The following is a 25,396-nucleotide window of genomic DNA, read 5'->3' as shown; positions in this document are numbered from 1 at the left end:
CTGAGGACCTTTAAAAGCAGTCGGAGGCATAAAAATCCCCCATTTATGTGGAAGTTAAGAGTGTTCTAACATATTATTAAAAAACTAATTTTAAAGAATGCGTCTATTTATAGCATCTTGATATTTTGAGTGTGTGCTGGTTTTGTTGTTTTTCTTGCATTTAATTTGCATGAAAATGGATCTACAAATACAGATATCATTGATTTATAACTGAAAATACCTACAGTAAACTAGAAGTTCACTTTTTTTTTCACACTACATGCAACATTAAAGTTTTGCAGCACACATACGTTATTAAAATATTTTGAGGTTTAAAAATGTAATATTGTGTGCAACTGTGTAAACTTCATTATTTATTTATTTGCAGGGGATAAACCTCAAAACCGATTCAAACGTGTAAACAAACAGTCTTATTTTTGCCATTCTAGGGCACAGATCACAGCATTAGTTTCTGAAAATGACGAATTACAGCAAAGCAAACGCTGGAAAAACCACAACAATGCAGGTCAAATGTTAGAAGAACAGTTTAATCATACATAGTCACAATTCTGCTTCCAAAAATGAGTTTGTTTTCTTCATCTAACATCTGGAAATGTACATAAGGCCACCTGAAAATGTACATGACTTTGACAGTGTGACAAAACTCATATGTTCATATTTATATAATTGACAATATTTTACATTGCTTTTGCTTACAAGGTAGTAGCTGTTCCAAAATACAGCACTCTTCTGTACAAAAATAATTCTTGTCATATCCTGTGAAGTTTCCATGGTAGCAGAGAGGACTAAATGCAGCCTCGGTTTTTAGTACAGAGTGTTTCTTTTTCTTTTTAAACTGTCACACATCAGAAAGACTATCAACAGTGGATGTTACAGCTTCGGTACAAATAGAGGCTGGCCTTTCCCATAACAGATTAAAAACAAAAACCATGCCAGATTGTGAAGCCATAAAGTTGCTGTTTTGTTTTTTTCTTCTTCTTTAAAATAACACTTGTTCAAATAAAACTGTATACATTATATTCAAGGGGAAAGGAGTGATGAATATACACACATCTAAATGCACATTTTTGCCTTTTTCTCCCCAAAAAGTGTAAAAGACATCCCATTTACAGCATAAACGTTTACAAATGTACAACTGTACAGACGAAATAAAAGCATCACTACAAATTTAGAGCAAGGCCTGTCAAACACCACGACTAGACGTACTTTTTGTTTTGTTTTTCAGTTAAACTAATAATCTTACACTTATTAACTGCACATATACTACATGTATTCTACAATTCATATGAAGCAAAGAAGCCATCACTACAAGCATTACAGGTGAATTGTATAGCTTCTGATGGCCCCACCGGCCTCCACCAAATGCACTTGCATACCCAATCAAATGAAAAAAGAAAAATTAAAAAAACAAAAACAGAACCATTAAAAAAAAAAAAAGAAAAAGGAAAAAAAAAGGTTCTTTCAACATCCCTTTCTTCGACTTATCCCGCTAGCTCTGGCTCGCGTCACCTCACACGAACAAAGCCGGGATAAACTCCACTTCACAACATTATTTTCTTTTTATTTTCTTTTGGACTGCTCTGACCGTTAGGCGGTGGGGGTCCCATCATCGCTGCAAGCCCCCCGACCCAAAAGCAACAATTTACTCGTACATAAAGATGCTATACATCGCTAAGCTACTTCTACACAAGAGATGATTATTTAGTACATAAAGATTCCGTTTCCTAGGGCAGTGTTCATCTCAAACTACAAGACAGATAAGATGTTACACAAAAAACATGTTAAAGAAAAAAATCATTCCAAGGATTAAAACCTGTCACAGCATGCCAACGCATACCCCCCGCTCCCTCCCCCACAAAAAACCCCCTCCCCACCCCCGCTATGGTCATTTAAGATTAAACCAGGTCACACGCCCGCTGTACAACCAAACCTCATGCTCTGTAAGTTAACGGTAGCTGTTTTCCTTCCCCTTCCCCCGAGTGACCACCTGGATGAGGGGAAAAAGTAAGACGGCTCAGATGGGGCTCGGTGCCCGTCTGTAGTAGTTAGTACCGACGCACCGGGCAGACTGCAAGCTGCTGGGGTAAACACACGCTCCCACCCAGTGAGGAGGAGGCGGCAAGAAAAAAAAAGCCACTGCTGGAAAACACTACCCGAGACTAAAGCACCAATCCCCAAAGCCAAGCTCGCAATCCGGTCTCCAAGACCTCTGGGTGGCACATCGTACTCGCCTGTGGACGGACGGAGGGGCTCGTATCCATCCATACTACGCAGTGCTATTGGAAAACTAATCCATCAGTTGCTTTGGCATGGGAAAAAAACACTTTGACTGTGTGCGTGGGAGGATATACAAATATAATATTCAATTGCCTAGACTTAATTAGAACAGCTGACATAATAAGTCCGGTTACAAAAACAAAATGGAATCGTCTTTTAAAAGGATCACTCAGTTTAGCCTTATAAAGTCACTTGCTGGTGTTAATTGTAAGAATTGTAAATTTCAGCAAATGTGTAATAAGTTTGTTTTTTTTTTCTACAGAGAATTTACAAGGTAAAAAACTAAATGTACAAGATAATATGAAAACCAGTCAAATACATCAATTACATCATTAACAATGGGCTTGTGCTTTACCCAGGAAAAACAAAAAAAAGAGAGAAATCAAAACAGAAAACAAACAAACAAAAAAAAGGAACAGCCTGCTGACTGTGCGCCCCCTGGGGGCCACGCTGGGGACCTGCACCGGGGGTGGCAGAGTGGCAGGGGTCAGTTGTCACAGCGTTCTTAGGTGAAGTTGACTTGTCTTTTTTCTTTTTTTTGGTAATTCCCCCCCAAAAAATGTGATGACAGAGTGTCAAAAGGCTAACCCCTATGGCTAAGGAGCATCTCTCACAGAACAGGGGGGTTTGGGGCTCCTCCTCCTCATCCTCCTCCTCGTCTTCTTCTTCTTCTTCAGGGGACCCAGGACGTCAACGCGACTACATGAGGCCGTTCGTGGGACCGCCGATGGGACCCAGTTCTGATCCACTCTTCATGTAGTACTTTTCTAGCTTGGCCAGAATGTGCTTCCCGTAGGTGTACTTGCGCAGAGTGGCGATGTGAGGCCGGATCTAAGAGGGAAGAGCAGGTAGAAGGTCAGCAGCAGCAAACGACTGATGGAAGGACAAACAAACAAAAAAAAAAAGACATGTCTGCACTCAAAATAATTTAACTAACCAAACTTTAATTTAAGTTAACAAAGAAAGTAACCGGGGAATATAAAAGACTTCCACAACCAGGTGATGCAACAAAAGGACAATTTTTCCCCTTTTTTTCTTTAACAATGACTAAATCAAGTTTTTGGTGGGAAGCGCGAACAAATGAGAAACGTCTGGAGTCCTGTGTGGACCTCAGTGTGGTGCCAGTGTTGTTCGGTAAATGTATGCAGTGACGTATGGCGTACGGGTCTGACTTTGCTCTTTGCTGACAGAAAAGCAACCAGTTCTTTGGAGGCGCCAGACTGGAACCAACTAAGCACTGGAACCAGCACCGGCATGGAACTGGCACCTGGTTCTTTTTGGTAGAAAAGGGGTATGAGAGTGGACGCCAACGTAAGAAGCTTTGCAGGAAACTAGGATTGTCCACCAACATACGCTGGTGATAAGTTCATCGTTTGCAGCAACACGACGAAACACACGCAGGCTCACACTGGTAGCAGCTTACTACAGTGTGTTTACATTACGATGCTACAACTTTCCAGAGGTATACAACTACTAACTATTAGAATTTATGTATTTCTCAAACACATCTTTCTGGATTATTTTGTCATGTGAACATCAACACAGCAGGTGACCTCCTTTAAGACAGGCCATGTGGTCTGAATGGGACTTTCAAACATTTGTTACTCTAGTTTATGCTTTTGACTGTTTTTGTTAAACGTTATGCAGTTTGTCCTTTAAATCTATTAAACTAAGTTCTATTCTAATGTTATTTTATAGTCTTTTTAATCTAACTATATTTCACTCTATTTTCAAATGCACATGAAAGCTGCTCTGAAAAAAAACGTTTAACTTAGAAAATGTGATTACATCAGTGCTTGAAAATTGACTAAATCGAAGATTTTACTATGAAAATAGATGCCAAGAAATAAAGTATGACTTGACTTGTCTTCATTATGACAGTAATTTAATAAACGGATGATGGATTCCTTCACTCCAGCAGGAAACCCTCACAGCTCACACTCTGGTTGATCGGACCGCTGTTGGAATCTGTGGGCATCTACTGATTGTTTTGACCGACGCCTCAATGCAAGCTCGGCAGGACAAAACACACCCTTTACTGTTATTATTAGATCAAGTCAGTGTGCTCAAACATAAACTCAGCTCCACCCACCTCCAGTCAGACACCCCAGTGAGGGAGCAGAGCCTTTAACGGTCTCCTCAGACAACATTTTCATAACGAGTCCAGCAGGGTGAAGATTTAAACTGTTCTGTTTGTTTCTGAGCAGCCGACCCACCTTGTGCATGATGATTTTACGCTGAGCCGGTTCTGCCATGTCGATCATTCTTTGGACGACGTAGTTGGCGTACTGGTCCTTCATCATGGTGTACAAGGCGCTGTGGGGCCCGTCTTTCTGGCAGCAGACTTCATCTATCAGCAGAGCTCTCTCTGACCGCGAGGAGTGGATCACGCACTTCTCCACAACGTTACTGAGGAGGAGAAACAAAGCGACTGTTACCCTGAGAATAGCCACTGAGCTAATGGAGTCAAAAGATCAGGGATGATGGTTTATGCTGAAATATTAGAATCCTGTTGGTTTGTGTTTGAGGCAAGAGTCTAACCTAAAGATCAAACAAGGACAGAAGTGTTCAAACAGCCTTTTTTTTTTTGTTTGGAGCAAATAACGCAGTGGGTGGACAACATCCAAACATTCTGACTGCGCTGCCGACCCAACATTAGCGGTCGTGAGCGGTCTCATTAAACGAAACCTGTTGAGGATGTGTTTATCTCTGTTTAGCGGTGCGTTTACTGTCATTCTGTCACACATCACACAGCAGCCAACAGCTTTAACAGTAATTAATGCTTTCCACGGATCCATCTGCAGCCCGAAATTTGGGACTGTGTCGACTGTAGCCACTGCTAGCGATGCTCAAATGCTAGTTCTGAGGAGAGACTGTGCAGATTCTCCGTCATCCAACCTTATTTAACTCATCCTTAAAAGAGTTTTGATTGAAATAGCTGCTGTTGAAGTGTAGGTGACTACAAGCCGCTACTTTTTTCATACTACGTCTTAAACAGAGATGCGGCTAATTTATGGATTTTCACGAACTTGCCTCAAGACGAAAGTGATATTGAGAGCGACAACGAAAGAGAGACTGAGGAAGTGTATGATGAAGGATTTCTGAGTAATTCCGACACTGAAGAAGATGATTTTAGTGGTTTTAGTGCGCAGGAGGAAGATGAAGATAGCGATCAATGACTTTTCCTCGTAGGCTGCTGTAGTTTTTATTTCCTTAACCAGCCGTGTTACAGGCGCTGTTCAGAAAAAAGCATTTGTGTTTGTTACCGGTACGTATTAATTTTAAAAAATCTCATGTTATAACGTGGACACCTGCAGCTTATAGACTAGTGCGGCCTGTATATGCACAATTTTTGTTTTCTTTTTAAAGTTAGTGGCTTATATTCAGGTGCGCTCAAAGTCTGGAAACACATGCTTTCCATCGATGTCCAAACACAGTGGCGATTTCTAAATTCTCGAGAAATCCTGTGTTGTCTGCCCCCACTGTGCTCGGCACACGTCAGGAATAAACACAGAGTGCTGCAGCATTAACTACAACCTGTACAAAGCGGTGAGTTGCAGCCAGTCTTTCAGAAACACCTCCAGCAGGCCTGGGTGTTTTTTTCTATTCAATGCAACAGTTTGCTAAACTAGCACACTCCCTTTAACGGGGTATGAATGGAACTTATTCTGCACTTGCAGCATCGGTCAGTGCAAAAACCATGACATTAAAGATGCTATTAAAAACCTGCAACAACACAGGCTGAGTTCATTAGTTAGAATAATCTTGGGGAAAACTCATCCCATATAACAGTGTACAGAATCAATACATTTATAAAAGGTCACACAGTTTAAAGGATGCTCTCAGGGCTCCGGTAAAATCTCTCACCTTGCAAATTTATGTTGGCTCAGAACAAGAACCTTCCCGCGAACCTCCGCCACGATCTTGCTCTTATCCTCTGGCCTGCCGTGCTCCAACACATGCTGTATGACGTAGTTACCGTACTGATCCTGCGGGAGGCAGCGGAGGCGTGAGCGCAGGGTAAAGCCATTTCCACGGTTAAAGAGTATTAATCACAGAGAATCAGTGAGACACCCTTGAATCGGTTGGATACGCTCATGCACTACTTTTCACCATTGGTCTTAACTGGTGTAGGAGAATCATGCATCTCTACAATGATAGGCTGATGAATGAGTGACACCCCCGTTTGTAGTACTGCAAAAAACACCCTCACGTCATCACTGCGGAAGGTCAGACAAAACAGATGCTGCTGGTTTGGCGCGTTGCTGACCAGGCAACGCAACCAAGAGCATCTTTGCCCCTTCAGAAACGGGTGATAGACAGTTATGGGTTTCATTTTAGTGCGACCAGATGGAGACAAGAACTCACCCGACCAAGCAACAAATTACAACACTCTCGTTAATAATTTGTTGGGCGGGTAATGTCATCTCCACCTTTCATTTAACTTGCCTTCAAATCCATTTTCTGTCAATCTGTTTTAACAAGAACCTGCATGGTGCTGCTTTTAGGCTTTAGATTTAGTGATTTTAAGCAATACTTATGTGCAAAGAGTTTCAAAATCTCAAAGCTTTTTTTTTTTTTATCATTTATTATAATAATTCAGTGTAGTAAAGACGAAAAGAGAAAAACAGATTGATAAGAAAATGCTGTAGGCAAAAGAGGGATCATCAGACAGCAGAGAAGCGTGTGCCTTGTGAATCCTCTGTGGCATAAAGCAAGAGAGGGGAAAAAAAGGCAAGAAAAGGCGGCTCAGTGGGTTAGGAAAGACCTGTAGAAGTTGGGAGTTTGACAACTAAATGTTAAATTATATTCTTTAAAGAAGAAAAGATTAAATTAAAATAAAAAAAAAAAGGGTGGGGAAAAAGGAGGAAGGGAGCACGGGGACATCCGCGAGAGAGAGGCAAATTGCTCTGACCTTGAACAGTGCATCACGGGACACTGTATAATATGTTTTGGGTGTCATCTCCAATGATACGCCTTGATATTTCTAGATGGAATAAGTGAGGGGGGGCAGGGTGGATGTTTAAATAATCACATACGTCAGATGTAATGACAGCTAACAGTACATTTACATTCATCCTTACACTTAACACTTAGCAGACCACGACTACACAGCAACAATGACGAGCTAAAAATATGAAATGTTCAAACATGGAGGAAGACATGCAAATACACAAGACACATCTCAACAACCATCAGTCACGTCTAGCAAACATCTGCAATCAGTGTGGGTTGTTTTTTTTCCTTTTTCTTTTAAACAAAGCGAGACCGATTGGAGACAGATGTGCTCACCTGGCCCAGCTGTTCAGAGTGCTGATGCAGCTCTTCCAGGATGGGCAGAGTTTGCTCCTGGGTGCAGTGCTCCAAAATCCTTTGGATAACTCTGCAGCCGTAGGGGTGTGTAGAAAGCACAAACACCTGCGAAATGAAGCAAAAGCAAGAACAGATCAATACAAATATTACATCACAGGGCTGCACTTTACAGGATAAAAAGGAAACCTGATGATAGATCTTAACAGTTTATCCTTGGTCTGATTCTGGTGGCGTGAATGAAGGCAGCGGTCCCTTCAGGAGACGACGAAAGTGAACATTTTGAGTGTCTTGTCTATGCCAGATGTTCATTCCACAAAACTTACAGCAGAGAGACTTTGCTGAACATCAGGACAGTGAATGTCACTAAAATTGCAGCGATCGGTTGTGATGTGGACATATTACACCAACACAGAGTCCGATCAGAGACGACGCCAGCAGTTACCCGAGTGCAAATAGTACAAACGTAAACAAAGGAGGAGGAAGAGAGCCGGGAACCATGCTAGGCTAAAGGCTAACCCCTCCAGACCAGCAGGGCCGTCCTCCTGCTCTCCAATGTCCGCTCCCTCCACAACAAGCTGGACGTTTGCTGAGAGAAACCCTCAGAGAGTGGAGGGACTGCTGTGTGTCTGCTTTAACAGAAACATGGCTCCATGACAGCATCCCAGACGGACAGACAGCTGGAGGGGACGACATCGACAGGCAGCTAGCTCTGAACTTTTCCAGAGCGTTAAAGGAAGAACCTCCAGACTGATCAACAGCTTCATCCCACAAGCTGTCAGAATGCTGAACTGCTGACCCAGACATGCAAACACTTGTTTATTTAAATTGTCTAAGGTATTGGATCCTGAATAATCACTCTCTCATCTTGTTTGTACGGCTGTTGTATGTACAGCAACATGACAATAAACCTGATTTGATTTTTTTTTTTTCTCAAAATCAATATTAAAGAACGAGAAGAAAAACCCCTGTGTATTATGACATCAAGTTGTTCGCAGTTCTACTTAATTTGTTGAAAAATAATTCATCTTTAGTGAAGCATACGGCAAACATGACATCAAGGAGCAGTGATATTGAGAAATGGTGGAGGCAGCAAACAGACGCCTTTGTTCATCTCACAATGTTCAGTTTCTCGTTATAAGCAGCGAGAGCTAATTGAAATTATAATTGAACCATTTGTCTAGCAGAGCATTTCAGGTTTTTGGATCATCATGACACTTCAGGAGGTTGCAGAAACTTGTCGCCACCCACAACACTTTGTTCGTTATTCCTTCACGGTTTTAATTCTAACGTTGAACACATTACAAAGATCAGAGGTAAGTTTTTAAAACTATCTGAACCCCAAATCCTGCGGGCGGGTTTGAAAGGCACGTTGTATTCTTTATAAACACACACACAAATAAAAGGTGCAATTTTCCGTTTTTGTCAAGTCAGAAACTGTAAAAACTTCCCGACAGTCCTTGAACTACTCATCTGTAATGAACCAAATCTAAGCTTAAAACCATGACCTTTAATCAAAATCATTTTATTCCGTTTCATTTGAAAATTTGCCAGAAATAAGTCATTTGCTCTGATCAGATTTTAACGAGTTCTCTCTTCCTCAGGCCATAGTTGTGCCGTTTCTACTGAGGCTCAGGACTTTATATTGTAATAAAAATTAAACTTGCACAAAGCAAAATTATGACATGTGCTTAACCTGCTTGGGGTTCATCGGTTAACTAATACTTTGCTCCTTGGGTAAAACAAATGATTTGATTATTTTGTTTTTACATAGATGCTTCTGTGATGATGTTCAAGCCATAAATGCAGAAACGTATTTCTACATGTCTGTCTTCGCTACACGTCCTACTTCAGTGACAGCTGGCACATTTCTTTATAACAGTGTCACATTTAAATTTTAAAAAATGGCAGGAATTACAATTAAATTAATAAACTGAAGACCTAAACAACATGCAACTCTAAAGCTAAACTGGTGTGACTGCTCTATATTACTCCACTACCAGCTCAAATGTAGATTACAGCGGCAAAGACACAGGAAGCCATTACTCATAGTAAGAAACTCACCTGTCCCTGGAAGGCATCGATAATGAACTGCAGGGCCTGAGGCTGGACACATTCAATGCACTTCTGCACCACGTGGTTTCCATTCTGGTCCTTCACACATTTCAACACGTGGCCGTCCAGCTCGCGGACAATGTCGCTCTGAAACAAAGATTAGGGAAGGTAAGAAGTATTTTAGCACATCGCTTTTTAAATTCAAGTTTTTCCAAATGTTGGATTGACTAGGCACTAAAAAGACAAGCCAACACTGTTAAAAAGAAGTGAAATCTCACTTACAATTACCTGCTGGTCTGAGGAAATGGACTCCAAGGCTTTCTGAATGACCCTGCAACCATACATCTGCAGAGCCAGAGGGAGGACGTGGCCACGAATACGCGTCGCCAAAGCCAGCTTCTGGTCTGCACTTCCAAACTGCAAACACGAAACACAAAAATTAGACATATTTTACAGAAAACAGAGGTCATGTCAGTCAGGTTAAACTTTTAACAGTCCCAACCTCAAAGAACTTCTGGATGACATAGTTCCCAAATACGTCAGTCATCAGTTGGTATGCCGCTTGCAGAATCTCTCCAAACACCATCTGCCTCTCAGCAGGAGTGGCCCTCTCTAGCTTCTGTTGGATAAATCTGAAAAGGACAAGATTAGAACAAAGAGTTGAGAGAGAGAATAGAGACGCAATCTCCTCCTTTGGTAAGGTGTACAAGTCACCAGGTTTAAAGCTTCAGTAATTCAATGTGAAAGTTGCAGTTCAGGCCACAAAGCAGATGTGTCACCTGGATCCATGCTGGTCTTGAGAGAACTCCACCATGTGTCCTGGTAAGTCACGGAGCTGGAGGTTTGGGAAGCGGTTGTTCCTGAAGTCTTCCAGCAGGCGGCTGCGACCGGATGGCATAACATCAGAGCGACTGTAGCGAGGCCGGGAGGGAGGGAACAGCTGACTGCTGGAGTTGAACAGACTGGACGTGCCACCAGTGCTCCGGTATTTGGCCTCAGCTCCGGGAGCCGCAGAAATGTATCGCCCGCTACCATTTGTCAGGCCACCTAGGATTACACAATGATAAAAATGACAGAACATCGCTGTGGTTTTCAGCACAACATCAACGGTCACAGGAAAACATGTTTGCTTCTTGGACTGCATAGCGAGTGACCCCAAAACAAATTTAACTCCTTTACTGACATTATGCTAGTCTGTAAAGCACATTAAAACTTTAATTGTACCCCACACACATACAGCATAATAATGTAGAGATGTAAATGTCCTACTTTGTTTAAGGGCAATTAATTTATTACTTTCACAAAAGCTTCATAACTTTTCATTATCTGTCTGAAAAGAGTAAATACTAACATAACAGGCTGTGCTTGCTGTAATCTTTCCTCCTTTTCACACTGACCATTAAAACAGGAAATAAAATTCTCCATCCTCATTATGAGCAAATATAAATTCCTCCCCTGACATAATGAATGTATGTATGAATATAACAGTAGAAGCCTGGTATCACAATCATCTAATGAAGAAAGAAAGGTTCCGACTTGTGAAAGAGCACAAGCGTGACTGACGCCACAACTTGAGCAAGCCTAAATGTGGCCCACAATGCTACTTACATAAGACTGACATGGAAACTTAAAACCCTCAGCATACACCGACACTGGCCCTTTTTTTTCCTCTACTGCATAGTAACACATTTTTACAAGAGGGAGAAGGAACGTGTGTCATTTTAAAAAGTAATAACTAGGTGATGCGTCCTTGCTGGTGAAAAGCCACAATCACCCATAAAAACACGGGGATTCTTAAGCTCACCTAGGTGAAGGCTGGAAGAGGATCCATGAGAGGAGGGCAGAGACGGTGGGGGAGTGAGCGGGGAGTGACCCGGTGTCAGGCCAATGGGGCTCGGTGAAGAAGAGTAACCCAGGCTGTTGTAAAAAGGCTGACCGATGGGGGTTAGGCTGCTGCCGCCGCGCTTGTATAGGTCAGAGCTCGCCAACAGGGAGTCCCTGCGAGATACGCTGCTACTGGTGGAGCTGGACACTGCAAGCGAGACAATCAAGAAACAGTTAAGAAAAGGAGGAAATGAAAATAGGGAAATTGAATGTGCTTTAAAAACATATTACAACAATAGAAAAAAAAAAGAATAAATAAAACACCACAGAAACACTATAACCAGACGGTATTAAAATATTAAGATGAGCAGGCTGGAAAATAAAGAACAGTTTGTCTCTTAACTCTCTGAACCTCAAAATATGCCGCTGAGTGTAAAGACGTTTAAAATTGTATTTAAAAAAACCTCCAAAACAATTTATCACATCCTGAAACTAAAGAAAATGAGGAATCATCTGACTTTCAAATTTCCAACAGTCCTTAAACACACGTGACTTTCAGTTTTAGCTGAAAAATTAAACAAATCCAAACTTTAAACTTAGTGATTGTTGTGAAATATCACAATTTTGACCTCTCATTCACAACCAGGTTCGCTGAAAAACACAGAACATTCTGCCCTTTTCAATGCAGCGAAGAAGTCATGACTGATCAGCTGCCATCAACAGTCAAGTGACAAATATTCAGGGACTTTTGGACTGAATGCAGGCTGTGTTGACACAGAGCAGATAGGAAACACATGGAAGGTTTAAATAGTAAAATATCTATAGCATGTAGAGCTGTTTTATTTATAGAATTATAACTGCATCATACTTCTAGTCATAACTGTGCCATTCTCACAGAACTTGAAAAAATGAGACCCTAGTGAGTAAAAATGTGACAGGAGCAACAAACAAGAAACTGCTCGGGGCTTTCAGAGGATTAAAGAAACTTGTGGTTTGGACACTGACCAGAAGAGCCAAAGCCTCCGAGAGCAGAGCCCAGGCCCACGCCAAGAGAGCCACCGGTGCTGCTGAAGCCCAGGGAGGAGCTTGGAGGCGGCGGGGCGGCGGAGGTGTGTGAAAAAAGGGAGCTGCTCTGAGAGGTGTTAGGTACCGATCCAGAACCGTAGAACGAGCTGGAGGGCAGACCGCTGCTGGGCGGCGGGGCCTGCTGCTGCTGAGGCTGCGGCTGAGGTTGAGGCATGGAGCGGTACAGTCCGTTGGCTGGAGGACCGGACATGTTGTTACCAGAGCCGGACGCAGACACTGCAGCTGCTGATGGAGAGAGAAGAAGAAGCGTGTGTGAGGTCAGAGGTCGGGTCGGGTCAAGCGGACTTGAGTGGTACTAATTAAGTAAGAAGACAGTCATAGTTTTAGTAGAATTTTAATTTCATTACAGACTGACCTCACAGTATTGACATTTTCTAGGACTAGTCAGTTTGAAGAAAAAAAAACAAAATCCCATTCTGTTATGAGCACATGTGCTATTTGAAGATGTTTTATTGTCTGCTTTATTTTCCAGTAAGTAGTGCGAACACCAGAAATGAATGGGAACCAAAAGTCATGCTGCTCTCAAGCCAAGAAGGGGGTAAAAACAATGGCCCTCAAATTTAATCTCAGTACTTCTCAGCTGTTCCTGAACAAGCTACTTAACAAAAACATTTGAGCATTAGGCTTGTTACCGCGGAGACAAGACCCTTGAATATTTGAGCCATTTAAATTGATCAGTTTAGGTCATCAATGATTTCCAATGTACTGACCAAATCCCAGCAGTCACAAATGAATCCATTAAGCAGAAGGATGAGTTCTTACCAGCCTGTGCTGCTGCAGGGTTGATGAGGAGAGGGGTCTGGACTAGACGAACAGGCCCACCAAGACCAGTTCGGGCACCAGGACCCATCACCAGGGCTCCGGTCTGATCATAATAGGCTGCAGGGGCCAACACCTGATAGCCTGAGGAGAACAGGAATACAAAAAAAAGGAGTCAGCACTAACAGAATACCAAATTACTACATTAAAACAACATCTTTAAAAGTCCTTTCTAAAAGGTAGGATGATTGTGCTGTTGCGATGAATCCCGACCCCTAAAACTCTTCCCGCCCATCAGTGAAAAGTGCGACGAATGCATTTAGCTGTTAATGTCTTTGGCTAAACGGCGGTATGGTGGTTGTATGAAGTCATCTACCAACCAGGCATTCCTGTGTAAGCCAATGCAGGGTTTGCAGCTGCTGCAGCAGCTAAGGATTCCTGCTGGCTCTGTTGGCCTTGCCCAGGCGTGAGAGGTCGCTGGTTGGTTCCTGTGCGCATCACCTGAAGGAAAAAGGGAAGGATATCGTCACACTGGCACGGCAGCATGCTGCAAGAAACACCTTCATGCCTTTTCTGCAATTAATGTCCCTTTCAAGTCAATTTCAAAACTTGTTGCTAAACGAGAAGCATCTACAGTTCAGCTGAAGTGCTTCACCAGGGCCATGCGGGTTTGTTTCGATCAGTTGCCTGGCAACATGAACAAGAAACCTCACCTCCTTTTCCATGTTTTGAATAAAACCTTGCTGAACTCTGTTGAGCACACTGAAGTATGTGAAGTCATCTTTTTTGAACTAAGCCAGGTAGAATATGAATATAAAATGTTCAAGGCCTTTTTGTCAACCTAAAGATTAAACATTACAGAAGGTTCATCGAAACATTCTCAAATAGTCACGCAAGGGAAAAAACAACGAATGCAAATATTGATTTCAACTGAAACAAAATCTCTGAGAAACAGCTCAGATAGAACATATACACATAAATAATTCTGACCTGTGGTTGGCCTGGTCCTGGTCCCTGATTGGATGCTTGCTGATTAGCTGAGTGATTGGCAGTAGATGCAGCCTGTTGCTGGAACAGATTGGCTGGGTACACACCCCAAGGAACCCCATAGTATTGTGGTGGAACAACTGTGGGGCCTAAAGAAAAGGTTTTTGACATTATACACAAATCTGTAGCAACAGATGAAGAAGTTTTTGATATGGACTCAGAAAAGAGCAGAGTGTTTTGAAAATAACTACTAGATTTCAGTTAGAACTTAAAAGCAAACATGTGCAGTGTGGTCACCTGCAAGCGTGGCTGCTGCTGCCAGCCCAGCAGCAGTGTAGGGATCAGCTCCAGGGGGGGCAGCATTAATGATGTAAGGGTTTGGCACAAATGCAGGTGCAAGGCCAGCTGAGTAACACAAGGAACAGGCAAGTAATTCGTATTTCCGTATCCAGTGTCTTTCAAATGCTTGTGCAACTCAAACAGGTAGAGACAACTTAAAACATATCACACACTGAATGGGACAAAGCTGGTCTTACCAAGATGCTGCTGCTGAGCTGCAGCCAGAGCATATTGTTGCTGCTGAGCTGCAGTGAGCTGCTGAACAGTCAAGGGATTAGATCTCTGGAACAACTGAGGGGAGGGAAAGAAAAATAACAGATCAGAATCTCTTTAGCAAACTCAGATTATTTTATCAAACGTGTTTTGTACTTCGACAGACCTGCTGCTGAGAGTTGTAGTCAAATAATCCTACTGGAGTCCCTGAGGAGTCCACCTGAATCTGGTTCCCAGCATAGTCGAACTGTAAGGACTCCACACCGGCTTGCTGCTCCATACCTCCCATGTTCTGGGCCTCCTGGTTCTGGAAGTCCTCAGTTGGGACCTTGTTTTGGGTGGGGTTCTGTTGCTGGAGGGCATGGGGGTGGTGCTGCCCCATCATCTCCAACCCTGTCTGGCTAGGACCCATCCTCTCCACAGCCTCAGTGGGGGAAGCTTGGCGACTTCCCGGGGTTGGACTGTGAAAGCATCGAAGTGAAGTGTTAGCAGATACGCCGTATTTGTCTAAACTTTACCACAAAGACGAAATCTAGAAATGCCAATGTGACTATAAGCCTTCACATTTAGATTCACAAATTACGCTGAAGTTTCTGGGCCATGAACTGCAATTCTAAAATTCAACAAACATCAGAGAAAGAAGTTGTTTAGAAGAAGAGCTGCAGAAAAGGTGTTGACAGCTACATTACAGCTTACAGTCCAACTGAAAACCAGCACAGCTTTGAACAAATGGTTCACTTTACGTTGCTGTAAAAAAAAAGAAAGACCTACTTGAAGTCTTTGCAGTCTCTGTCCATTCCGTTTAGCAGACCTCTTCCATTGGCTTTAGCAGGATCGCTCTCCTCTCCCACCTTCATCTCTGGGCTCTTGTCTTCTTCAAAGGGCGACACCTTCTCTTGTGCATCACTCTTCTCTCTCACATCTTGGTCAGGATCCCCTCCGCCCTGTATTTATAAAGAGATTCGATATCTATCAAATCTAAGAGCAAAGCTAGAATAAACGAGGCAAATCCCGTTTTCGGAGTGCCGAGTGCGACAGAGAGGGTTCACGTACGTAGCCACCGTTCCTGTAGCGGCCGTCCATCTTGTCACCCGGAGAGGAGCTCAGGACGTACTCCACCATGCTCACCCCGAGGCCTCCACCTTCTGAGCGAGGCGAAAGCACAGAATTGGCATCACCATTCCCATGGAAACCCTGGCCGGGCCGCCGCTGCACCATGATTGGCTGAGACACTGAATGATCTGAATGAAAAGCCGTAATAAAATACAGTGGCGAGAGAAGTGAACCCTGTGGACTTACTGGGTTTTCGGCATTCATTGGTCAGAAAATGTGATTTGATCTTCATATGAGTCGCATGTAAAAATAAACAGGGTGCCTCAGGCGTCACCACACCGACTGTAATATTTAAGGAACTGGTGGAAAAAGTAAGTGAACCCTTGGATTTATTATTCATCAAGAAACTCCTGTGGCAGTCACATTCTGCAGCAATTTCACAAGCTGCAAAATGTCCAGCAAGAAATCTGAACCATTCTCCCTTTCAGAACTGCTTGAGCTCAGCCACATTGTCAGGATTTCTTGTGTGAATGTCCCTCTAGGCCGTTCCACAGCATCTCTTTTGGGTTAAGAAGTGGTCTCTGGATAAACCACTGAAAGTCTTTTTTCTTTGTTTAAGTCATTCTGTAATAAATTGCTGTAATAGTCCCAACCTTCTGTTTTGTTTTTTGGAAGACAGCAGCATCCTCCCTGACGTCCTGCCACAGACGTCATGCTCCACGATTAAAGGGTGGCAGAGAAAGAAAAGCTAACCAGCTGCACCGATTTACTTACAACGTCCCCTTTTCAGCAAATACCTCAAATGATTTATTTAATATGGGAAATAAACACTAAAATTATTTAAGTGTTCTTCATAATTGTAACTCAGATGACCACAGGAGCAGATTTAAAGACAAATCCATCCACATCATTCCAAAGGGTTCATTTACTTTTTCTTGCCACTGTATACAGTATTTCTAATGAATATAATATTTAAAAAAAATTAAAAAAGCAGCCACTCACGAGATGATCCCCACGCATTGTCCCTCCATTCCTCTCCAAGAAGCATCCCTTTTCTTCCATCCTTGGCCAGCTCATCAGAATCCCAGAGCTTTTTTGCTGGCAAAAGCTTATTTAAAATGAATAAAATAAAAAATAAAACACATGTACAAACATTTTTTTTGCTCTGCATTTCTAACACGACTGACTTACAAACACATGAATGTTTATAATTAGGGGCGTAACAAACGTACTGGTCCTAATCTGGACTGTGACTTTCTCAGTTTGGTGCACATTATATTATATACACAACATTTGTTTGTCTAGAAGGAGACGACGGCTGGTCTTAATACACATGTTAAAAAACAAAATCAATCACTTTCTAAACAAGGTAGTTTAGAATAAATTCATGTCTTTAGACCAGAGTTTCTGAAGGGTCTGATGCTGCTGTACAAAAAGGGAGAAAGAACTGATGTTAGGCAGAAGAAGCCTTACCTCTCCCATCCCCCTTGACTCTAAAGCGAGAGCTTGGAAGTCATAGTTCATTTCATCCACAGCACGGACCTGAGACAAAGAACAGAGAAAAGGTTTTGACATAAAATTTCATGAAGCAGCTTTGTGTGTAATATGGTTAAATAAAGAAATCCTTGCTGCTGCTGCTAAAACGAACTTGTTTCAAGGCCACAAGACAACAGAATTAATTCATGACTGCTCTGAAAATCAAACTGAGAGATAAGATCACGTCTAATCAACTGTGTGCATGGGGGCTGCTGAACAAAGGTCTCAGACATGCATGAGGAATGGGGACCCAATAAACAAACGGAACAGAGACCTTTGCACAGATAATGGCTGCAAATGAGGAAATCCAAAAAGACACAATTTGCACAAATTAAATGTGTAAATTAAAAATAAGGGGAAATTACACATTAGTCTTACGGTAACATTTACTTGGTTGTACAAAACTGATTAACTTGATTTTTTAATTGTAATAAGTAAAATTTAAAAAAAAAAAAAAACAGTACATCACAACAGGCCAAATTTGAAGCACTGTTGCCTCGTACCAGGAAGGTCCAAGTTTAATACTAGAGCATCAGTCTGGGGCCTTATTGTGAGGCTTTCATGGGCCTCACAGGATCGGTGAAGTGGGTTTTTGTTACATGCATTAGTAAGAAGATCAATCTAATCCCACAAGTCTGGTCTGTCAATTATTAAATTTGAGGGGTTATCAGATGCCAACGCACTGCATAGCAACTTATAATACTGCCAGACAGGATACTACAACCCTGGTTCAGCTATGATGGTGAGAATCTCACCCCTGCTGTGCTAACACAATAGCAGAAGCCCTCATCTCACTGACTTACCCACTGAATGAGGAGATTGCAGTATTTAACTGTGCTATTGCAGCTTAACACACCTTGTGACAGACTGGCTATCTGTCCAGTGTGTACTCCACCTCTCACCAAGCGTGCCCTTAGATAAATGGATGTGGACTGACACAGAACTTGAGTTTGTCATCGTTGTCATTAGGTGCTTTTCCGTTTTGTTTTTCAGCTCTGAGGAGTGATGAGGCTCGATTAAAGAAGCAAGAGCTTTCTACACGGAAAGAAAAAGGCACCAGCGCAGATGTAACTCGCTTCTATTTTCTGTCAGCTGTTTCAGGTCATCTAGAGGAACTTGTTGCATTCAATCCTCTAAATTAATAATTTATGCTATTCGTAAGGTACACCGTATTCCTTCCATACATCCCCAATAAAAGCTGTGGGCATATTTTAATGTGCTTCGACATGAAAATCATGCCTAGTGGAAAAGGTAACCTGCCATTAAGTCAACATAGACTCCAGTATGTGAAATATGTGACTTGGTGTCACTGGTGAGAAACAGACTCTTGTTGTTTGGGCCACACGTCACAGTAAGCGATTATCTGATTCAGGTTTATTTAACTTTTCTTAATTGAGTTGTTTTTTTGGATTTCCATCAACTAAAAGTGCGGCACCATGCTTTAATTGAATATCTTTGCAGTGGCTGTTCCCCTAATAACGGCTCGTTACCTGATCAACATGATTAGCATCCCCAGTTGGCCAGCGATGCTTGCTGGGTGTGCACCCGACGAGCTGCTCTCCAGGCTGCCTCTGAAAGAAGTATCCAACTGTGGCATCATCCTGAGATCTGCCACTCAGTGGAGGCTGTGGGGTACCCGGGGTAGGATTGGCACCCCTGTCCATGCCCTGTAAATGTGGTCCTCCGGGAGCTTGCCCAGCTCCCCCGACTGCAGATAGGGGTCCTCCACCATGAACTCGGACGACCCCAGACTCAGGGGCACCATTTGCATGCAGCATCCCACCTCTTGTCTCCTGCCAGGCCACGTCATTCATACCTAGGATGCTGCATGGAACGCTCATTCCACGGGAAAGCCTAAACAAACCACAACATCATGATTCAGTCGGGAAATACAGTTTTGGTTTAGTTTTCAGTTGTGTTGACCTGCATCAAATTTCAAGACACAAAAATATATGAGCATTATGTAGACATGAGTATGCAGTCTAATTAAAGGATGTAGCCCTTTTGTGCTCTTCCAAGTAGGAATATATAACTGACTTGATGTCTATCTTTGTCTATCACAGCTATTGCACGTCTGAAATGACTCAAACCTGCAATTTGAGTTACTTTTTACAATCGCCTAAAGTCAATGTTTCACACATTACTCCGTATCCAGATGGACTTTAAGTAACGAATTCACAACATGTGACCATCGTGGGCCTTTAGACAAACTAACTTTTAAAAACAGACCAATTGAAAATATGCCACCAGAAAGAATACTTCAAGATAACTGGTGTTTAATATACATTTTCTTCGCCGGGACAAGACTAATTCCCGAGCTGCTAACTCCATGCCATGGGTGTTCAAATCTACAAAATAAATTTCTTGCTCAACAACGTTACATTTTAAGTGTAATTTAACGGTTTGCTTTTATGCTAATATTTTGGGGAAGAACAAAACAAGGGAATAATGTGGATGTTGATGGCTTACATGACCGACACTGCTAGGTAACATTGTCGTTCGCCGAAATGCTAGCTAGTAATCATAAAGCTAACGTTACGCTAACACTAATATTGTGTTGCTAATGGCTAAAACGATAAAATAAAACGTGAGACATTTTAGCAACAGTGCGAACTGCGGCTGGCTTTTAAAATTATATAACGAATTACAACATTACATCCAACATTACCTGCTGGTCGTTGTGGCAAACCGACGTGCAAGCCTTTAGCAAGCTAGCTAGCTGGCTAGCTAGCCTAGCTAGCAAGTCCGCTGCTAACAAGCAAGCTAACTTAACGGCTTTGACAAGGCATTTGTTAATTTAGAAAGGTTAATGACTAGCAGTTCGCAACCTTGTCGGCCATCATTATTTTATAATTAATGTATTCTCGCTCAGGCAAATCGAACATTTTTATTGATAGCTAATAATACTTCATGAGAGTGAGCATTCGCAACCTTCTTAGCTAATCAGCTAATGCTAACCGCATCGGGCCTGCTGTTTATTATTGGTTGACTACACTAGACATCAAAGTGAAATTCGTGAATTCACCATTGTTTTACATTAAACTTGTGGCCTTCCGCGTTAGAGGGAAAGGGGATGTTTTTTAGCCTCAATATACCACATTTGTTGCAACGAGCCAAATAAACCATTACGGCTAAGCGTGAGAGCTAGCACGCGCTAATTGCCAAGTTGCTGTTGTGTGAGCTAAAACATCAGCCAAACACTCAGTGGCTAAACAACATGGCCCCCCTTCAAGTTCCAAACAGAGGGGCCTTAACCGCTAAACAAAAGGGGAAATACTCACACCACGGCAGCCGCCTTCTAAGCAGTCGCTTTGCGAAAGCTTTTGCCTTCGCTGCGAGCAGATAAGAGGAGATACTCACGCGTTGTCGTGTCGAGAGAGGATCTATGCTTGTTGCACGCCGTCAACCCAATTCTATATTGTTTTGTTTCCTTGGAGAGAGCGGTGATTTAGCAAGGCTTGATAGTCAAAGCTAAGAGTTTGCCTACGCTAGTGCCCCCTCCCTGTAAATAGCGTGAACTACGTAGACATGCGTACAACAATGTCAATGTAAATTTGCGATCCCAACGTATCTTTTGTACCACAAACACAGATCTGCCGCTATTTAATATGTTTAACAACCTGCCGTCCAATATCGTACTAATTAGCAGCGCGTCTCGGTGACCCTTCCCCCCGAAGCGCCCTCATATTACTGCGGCTTAACCAATGAAGTAGTTTGAATGAATTTTTTATTAAATAATTCAGTTTTACACAGACAAGGCTGACTCAGTAACAAAAGCAGCAAAGGCTAAAACAACGTTTCCTCGAGGGATATATTTTTGGTAATGACAAGAACTCACATATGAGCTGCTTTAAATAGGAATTACACACAAGCCGTCGCGTCATACATCATCATGCGGTGAGATTCGGTTGATTTTGGCTGATCCTGGGTCGGGTGGGTCCTCGTGGTCCTTGACCCTCCTCTGCATAAGGAAAACCGATGAGATCCAATCACCTCCTCCTCTTCAAACTGTGAGCTCACCTCCCAATTTCCGATTGGATTGCTATATTTAGGAAACCACCCAGCGCTTTATAAAGAGATCGCAGCGCTGCTGGTAAAGGTTCTGGAGTTAGAAAAAGGGATCGGCTTGCCGGACAGGTCTGGTCAGTGTTATTCAGAGTTTATAAGAGCAGAGAGAAGCGGTGAGTCTGTGTTTTCGATGCGACATATGAGAGAGAGCTAGGAGAGGCAGAGATGGCAGACATACGAAAGAAACTTGTGGTGGTGGGAGACGGCGCATGTGGGAAGACATGTCTACTGATCGTGTTCAGCAAAGACGAGTTCCCGGAGGTGTACGTGCCCACCGTGTTTGAGACGTACGTGGCGGACATAGAGGTGGAAAACAAACAAGTTCAGCTGGCTCTGTGGGACACGGCCGGGCAGGAGGACTACGACCGGCTGCGCCCACTCTCCTATCCGGACACCGACGTGATCCTGATGTGCTTCTCCGTGGACAGCCCGGACTCGCTGGAAAACATCCCCGAAAAGTGGGTCCCCGAGGTAAAGCACTTTTGCCCGAATGTGCCCATCATACTGGTGGCCAACAAGAAGGATCTGCGCAATGACGAGAACGTGAAGAACGAGTTGTCTCGGCTGAAGCTGGAGCCAGTGAAGGCGGAGGACGGCCGCGCCATGGCCATGCGCATTGGCGCATATGACTATTTGGAGTGCTCCGCTAAAACCAAGGAGGGGATCTGGGAAGTGTTCGAAACGGCGACACGGGCAGCCTTACAGAAACCAACGACACCATCAAGTGGTTGTCTCAAATGCTGCGTACTGATGTGAGGTCGCTGATGACGCGCAGACGAGACGTTTCCTCCGCCGGCCGCTGCGTCTGAACATGTGCGGGCAGTGGACGCTCCTCTCTGGACGCCCCCTCTGTGGTCAGACGCCCTCGGCTGAAGCAAAACGAATGACTGTAAACAAGTTGTTCTGAACGCACTCTGGAAATCATCTGATATCGAGTGTGTTTGTGTGTGTGCGTGTGTGTGTGAAATGCACTGGTTACAGCATGTTCTTTGTGGGTCACGTGATCCCAGTCTGACTTGCAGAGGGGTAAAAGGACAAATCACATTCATTTCAATGGAAGGACTTTTTTTTTTAACCCCCCTCTCATGCCTTTCCAAAGGCCTGCTTGCAAGCCAAGATTTATATTGCTCACTGTTTTTTGTGTTTCAAAGTGTTTGCATAGGCCACTGCCTTACTGCCAAGGTTATACTTTGTAATAATAAGCAAAGCAGAACAATTGCACTGTTATTTATGTCCACTTTGTATTATAACACTTAGTTTGTGAGATTGCACAGCATCTGTACACTACGGTAATTTACAGAAAGTTTTATAAAGCCCACAGTGTTCTGTAAAGTTTCGTTTGATGTGTGAAGCTACACTTAAGTTTACGGTTCATAGAGTCGGCTGTCTCAGGTTTGTTAGTCGGAGCCAAACCCAAAAAAGTATGTTTCTGATTCCTCAGTATTTAATGCCTGATTTTTTATAGCTGTTATGCAAAAGGCCAAATTTCACCCCACGTTTAGGAGACGACACGTTGGCCAATCCTGGAAAAGGGCTAAACATGTTAAGATCTGCAAACTTTCAGGCAGATGTTCTTTTACAGTGGACAGTTTGCGAAGCATGTTTGTACCCCATGTTTTATGCTCGGCTGTGGCCATATTAACTAATCGAATGTGTAAATAGTGCAGCCAGACGATACCTTTTCTTTCTCCTCACAGCTCACCTGAACCAAATCATTTGAAGCACACACAGTAATGCAGTCCACGTTTAGCTGTTACAGAGACTGATGTGACTCATCTGTCTCGGGCCTGCTGGACATTTTCTGTTTAAGCCACGGCTTCGTTTGCAGTTATGTGGGTGATACTTCTAACGGGAGATTAGGCATGTGAGATGGTTTGGCATGTGAGTCCTTTGCTCCGTGAAGCGTGTTTTCTCAGAAAGTGTCATGAAACTGCTGCTGATGAGCCTATAGCACACGCTCATGTGGGATGAAGCCATCTGATGGCAACTAAACACTTCAATGGAAGTTTATCGTGCTACGTTACGATCAGCACAATTTTACTAAACTATATGTGAAGTCGTAATGATTTATCGAGCTGCAATAAGCAGTTAAACTGAATTACGATTAGTTGAGAAACACTAAATGCTAATTTTCCACTTCAATGTCTTCCATGATGACGATGAATGTACCTCAAATTTATGTGGTCAAAAAACAATTATTGGCAACAGAAATTGATTAAATCAAGTTTCGTACTTTTGAAAATAATTCACTTCAAGTGTGATGTGTGTCTGCACAGCAGTGTTGTGTAACTGTCCTCTTGCATGATGGTGGGAGTGCTTGTTCAAATGACAGCTATGAACATCAATTACAGAGACTGTTGCTACACTGGGGATCCTGGCTAAAACCCCGGCGGATTTACTGTGCGACTTGTTCTTTTAATGGATAGCGGGGACAAAAAAAAAAAAAAAAGGAACGATTTTACTTTAAACATGTAACGTTTCTGTGGTTCAATGAGAAACCACAGCATAGACGCATGTGAGTATAAAAGAGTGTATCTTTTATAAATAAAAGCAGAGTTACGACGGTGTAAAAGTCACATTCCTCCCTGCCTTCTGTTGCTGGGCTTTTTGCTGACTTACGGGACAGGAATGCATTGTGCTGGACTGGTTAATTTTCCCACACTGGCCCCCCTCATGTGCCTCTGAATTACAATGTTGTTGGGTTATTATTCACTGATCAGACAGTGCAGTTTTCATCTTCTTTATTTGACTAAAACATGGAGAAGAAGAAAAAGAAAAACTGTTGAAATGTGCCAAACTTATCTCTTTGTAAGAGTTCAGCGAGTCATGGCGACATAAACTGCATAGCACTCTATACGGTGAAACAATGGAAATTTTGTTAGGAAAAACAATACAGAATGTAAGGGAACAAATGGTACTGTTCTGGGAAAGTCAATAAAACAAATCAATGTGTGTCACCATCTCTGCTTTTCCGTTCTTTTGCCTGGTTTTCCTCACACTGAAGATAAATCGTTAATGTTCTGCTGCAGCTACAGTTGCTTTCATCGTGCTTAAAAGAAGGAATATATATTCACTGACAAACATTTGAACTTGGGTGGTATATTTTGCACGTGTTTATAGATAGATTAGATATATTTACCCGTAACTTTAATATAGTCATTCAGCTTAGGAAGTGGAACATTTACTTGAGTATGAAACTTCATGATTTAATTTAGCTATTTTGTTCTCAATGAAGTCCACAGTGTATATTAATGATTGGACAGTGGAAAACAGAATGATTCACCCACTGAGGGGGACAAACAATCACTCAAGCTGCCTAAGTGGACACATCGATGTCCCAGAAGTTTAGCTGAATTGATGTTGTACTGTGATGATTAAGTGTTCCCGTAACTTTTTCGAGCAGTGCATTTCAAAACAGCTCCACCCTGGCTGGTATCGACACAGAAAACAAAATGCTCAAGCTGTGATTAATTCATAATTGTACCCCAGCAACAGGCTACACAGTGTACAATAATAATTTAACTGCCACATGGGCCAAATCCTGTTTTACAAGTGTTTAGTTTTTCTACGCTTTGCTGAGAATGTTTTCAAACTTTGACCTAAGGTTGAAAAAGCTGGAGTTGCTTCATTCTGTTGTATTGCTGCTTCGGTGGAGTTAAGGATCTGTATACTCATTCCATCACTACTTATGATGACACATAGACAATAGCTTTCACTGGAAAAAGAAAACAAGTCACATGTTCCAAAATGAGGGCTATCCTTTTTACTATTGTTAACAGCTGTCAAACTGACGCCGTACCCGCACTCATTCTCATTGTTTTATGATAAGAAAGCTTGTGTGTGTGTGTCGAACAGAAACTATTTGTGTCTCATCTAAATATAGACCCAA

General features: G+C 42.6%; 2 protein-coding genes across 7 annotated transcripts; one reads left to right on the top strand and one right to left on the bottom strand.

The window, feature by feature from the left end:
* Positions 1–506: 506 nt before the first annotated feature.
* Positions 507–20,897, bottom strand: pum2 (pumilio RNA-binding family member 2). Of its 6 annotated transcripts, none has more exons than XM_008289100.1 (23): positions 20,800–20,896; positions 18,930–19,293; positions 17,377–17,445; positions 16,906–17,011; positions 15,904–16,091; positions 15,622–15,794; positions 15,017–15,311; positions 14,835–14,928; positions 14,596–14,703; positions 14,302–14,447; positions 13,692–13,812; positions 13,315–13,455; positions 12,472–12,777; positions 11,447–11,674; positions 10,422–10,689; positions 10,145–10,274; positions 9,925–10,059; positions 9,652–9,789; positions 7,570–7,695; positions 7,193–7,264; positions 6,145–6,266; positions 4,494–4,686; positions 507–3,108 (listed from the first exon to the last, which is right to left on the bottom strand). In XM_008289100.1, the coding sequence occupies exons 2-23, from the start codon at positions 19,278–19,280 to the stop codon at positions 2,977–2,979; spliced, it is 3,642 nt and encodes a 1,213-aa protein (XP_008287322.1). In that variant the 5' UTR covers positions 19,281–19,293; positions 20,800–20,896; the 3' UTR covers positions 507–2,976. The 6 variants fall into 6 exon arrangements, with proteins under 6 accessions (XP_008287322.1, XP_008287323.1, XP_008287327.1 ...); XM_008289101.1 differs by having other exon boundaries at positions 9,931–10,059; XM_008289105.1 differs by having other exon boundaries at positions 15,904–15,995.
* Positions 20,898–21,155: 258 nt separating this feature from the next.
* LOC103362675 (rho-related GTP-binding protein RhoB) lies at positions 21,156–24,469 on the top strand. Its single transcript, XM_008289099.1, has one exon. The coding sequence runs from the start codon at positions 21,673–21,675 to the stop codon at positions 22,261–22,263; it is 591 nt and encodes a 196-aa protein (XP_008287321.1). The 5' UTR covers positions 21,156–21,672; the 3' UTR covers positions 22,264–24,469.
* Positions 24,470–25,396: the final 927 nt, after the last annotated feature.

Source organism: Stegastes partitus, unplaced genomic scaffold (genome assembly GCF_000690725.1).
Source record: "Stegastes partitus isolate 25-593 unplaced genomic scaffold, Stegastes_partitus-1.0.2 Scaffold593, whole genome shotgun sequence".
In the NCBI taxonomy this organism is placed as follows: domain Eukaryota; kingdom Metazoa; phylum Chordata; class Actinopteri; family Pomacentridae; genus Stegastes; species Stegastes partitus.
Note: the sequence above shows the minus strand (reverse complement) of the source record. Positions and strands in the feature narration are given on the sequence as shown.

Coding starts and splice junctions, on each gene's coding strand:
- pum2 (XM_008289100.1), bottom strand. CDS start 19,280: ATGAGCGTTCCATGCAGCATCCTAGGTATGAATGACGTGGCCTGGCAG. Junction 11,675..12,471: donor CGGAGGCTTTGGCTCTTCTG/GTCAGTGTCCAA, acceptor TCTCGCTTGCAG/TGTCCAGCTCCACCAGTAGC. Junction 7,265..7,569: donor ACTCTGAACAGCTGGGCCAG/GTGAGCACATCT, acceptor TATTCCATCTAG/AAATATCAAGGCGTATCATT.
- LOC103362675 (XM_008289099.1), top strand. CDS start 21,673: ATGGCAGACATACGAAAGAAACTTGTGGTGGTGGGAGACGGCGCATGT.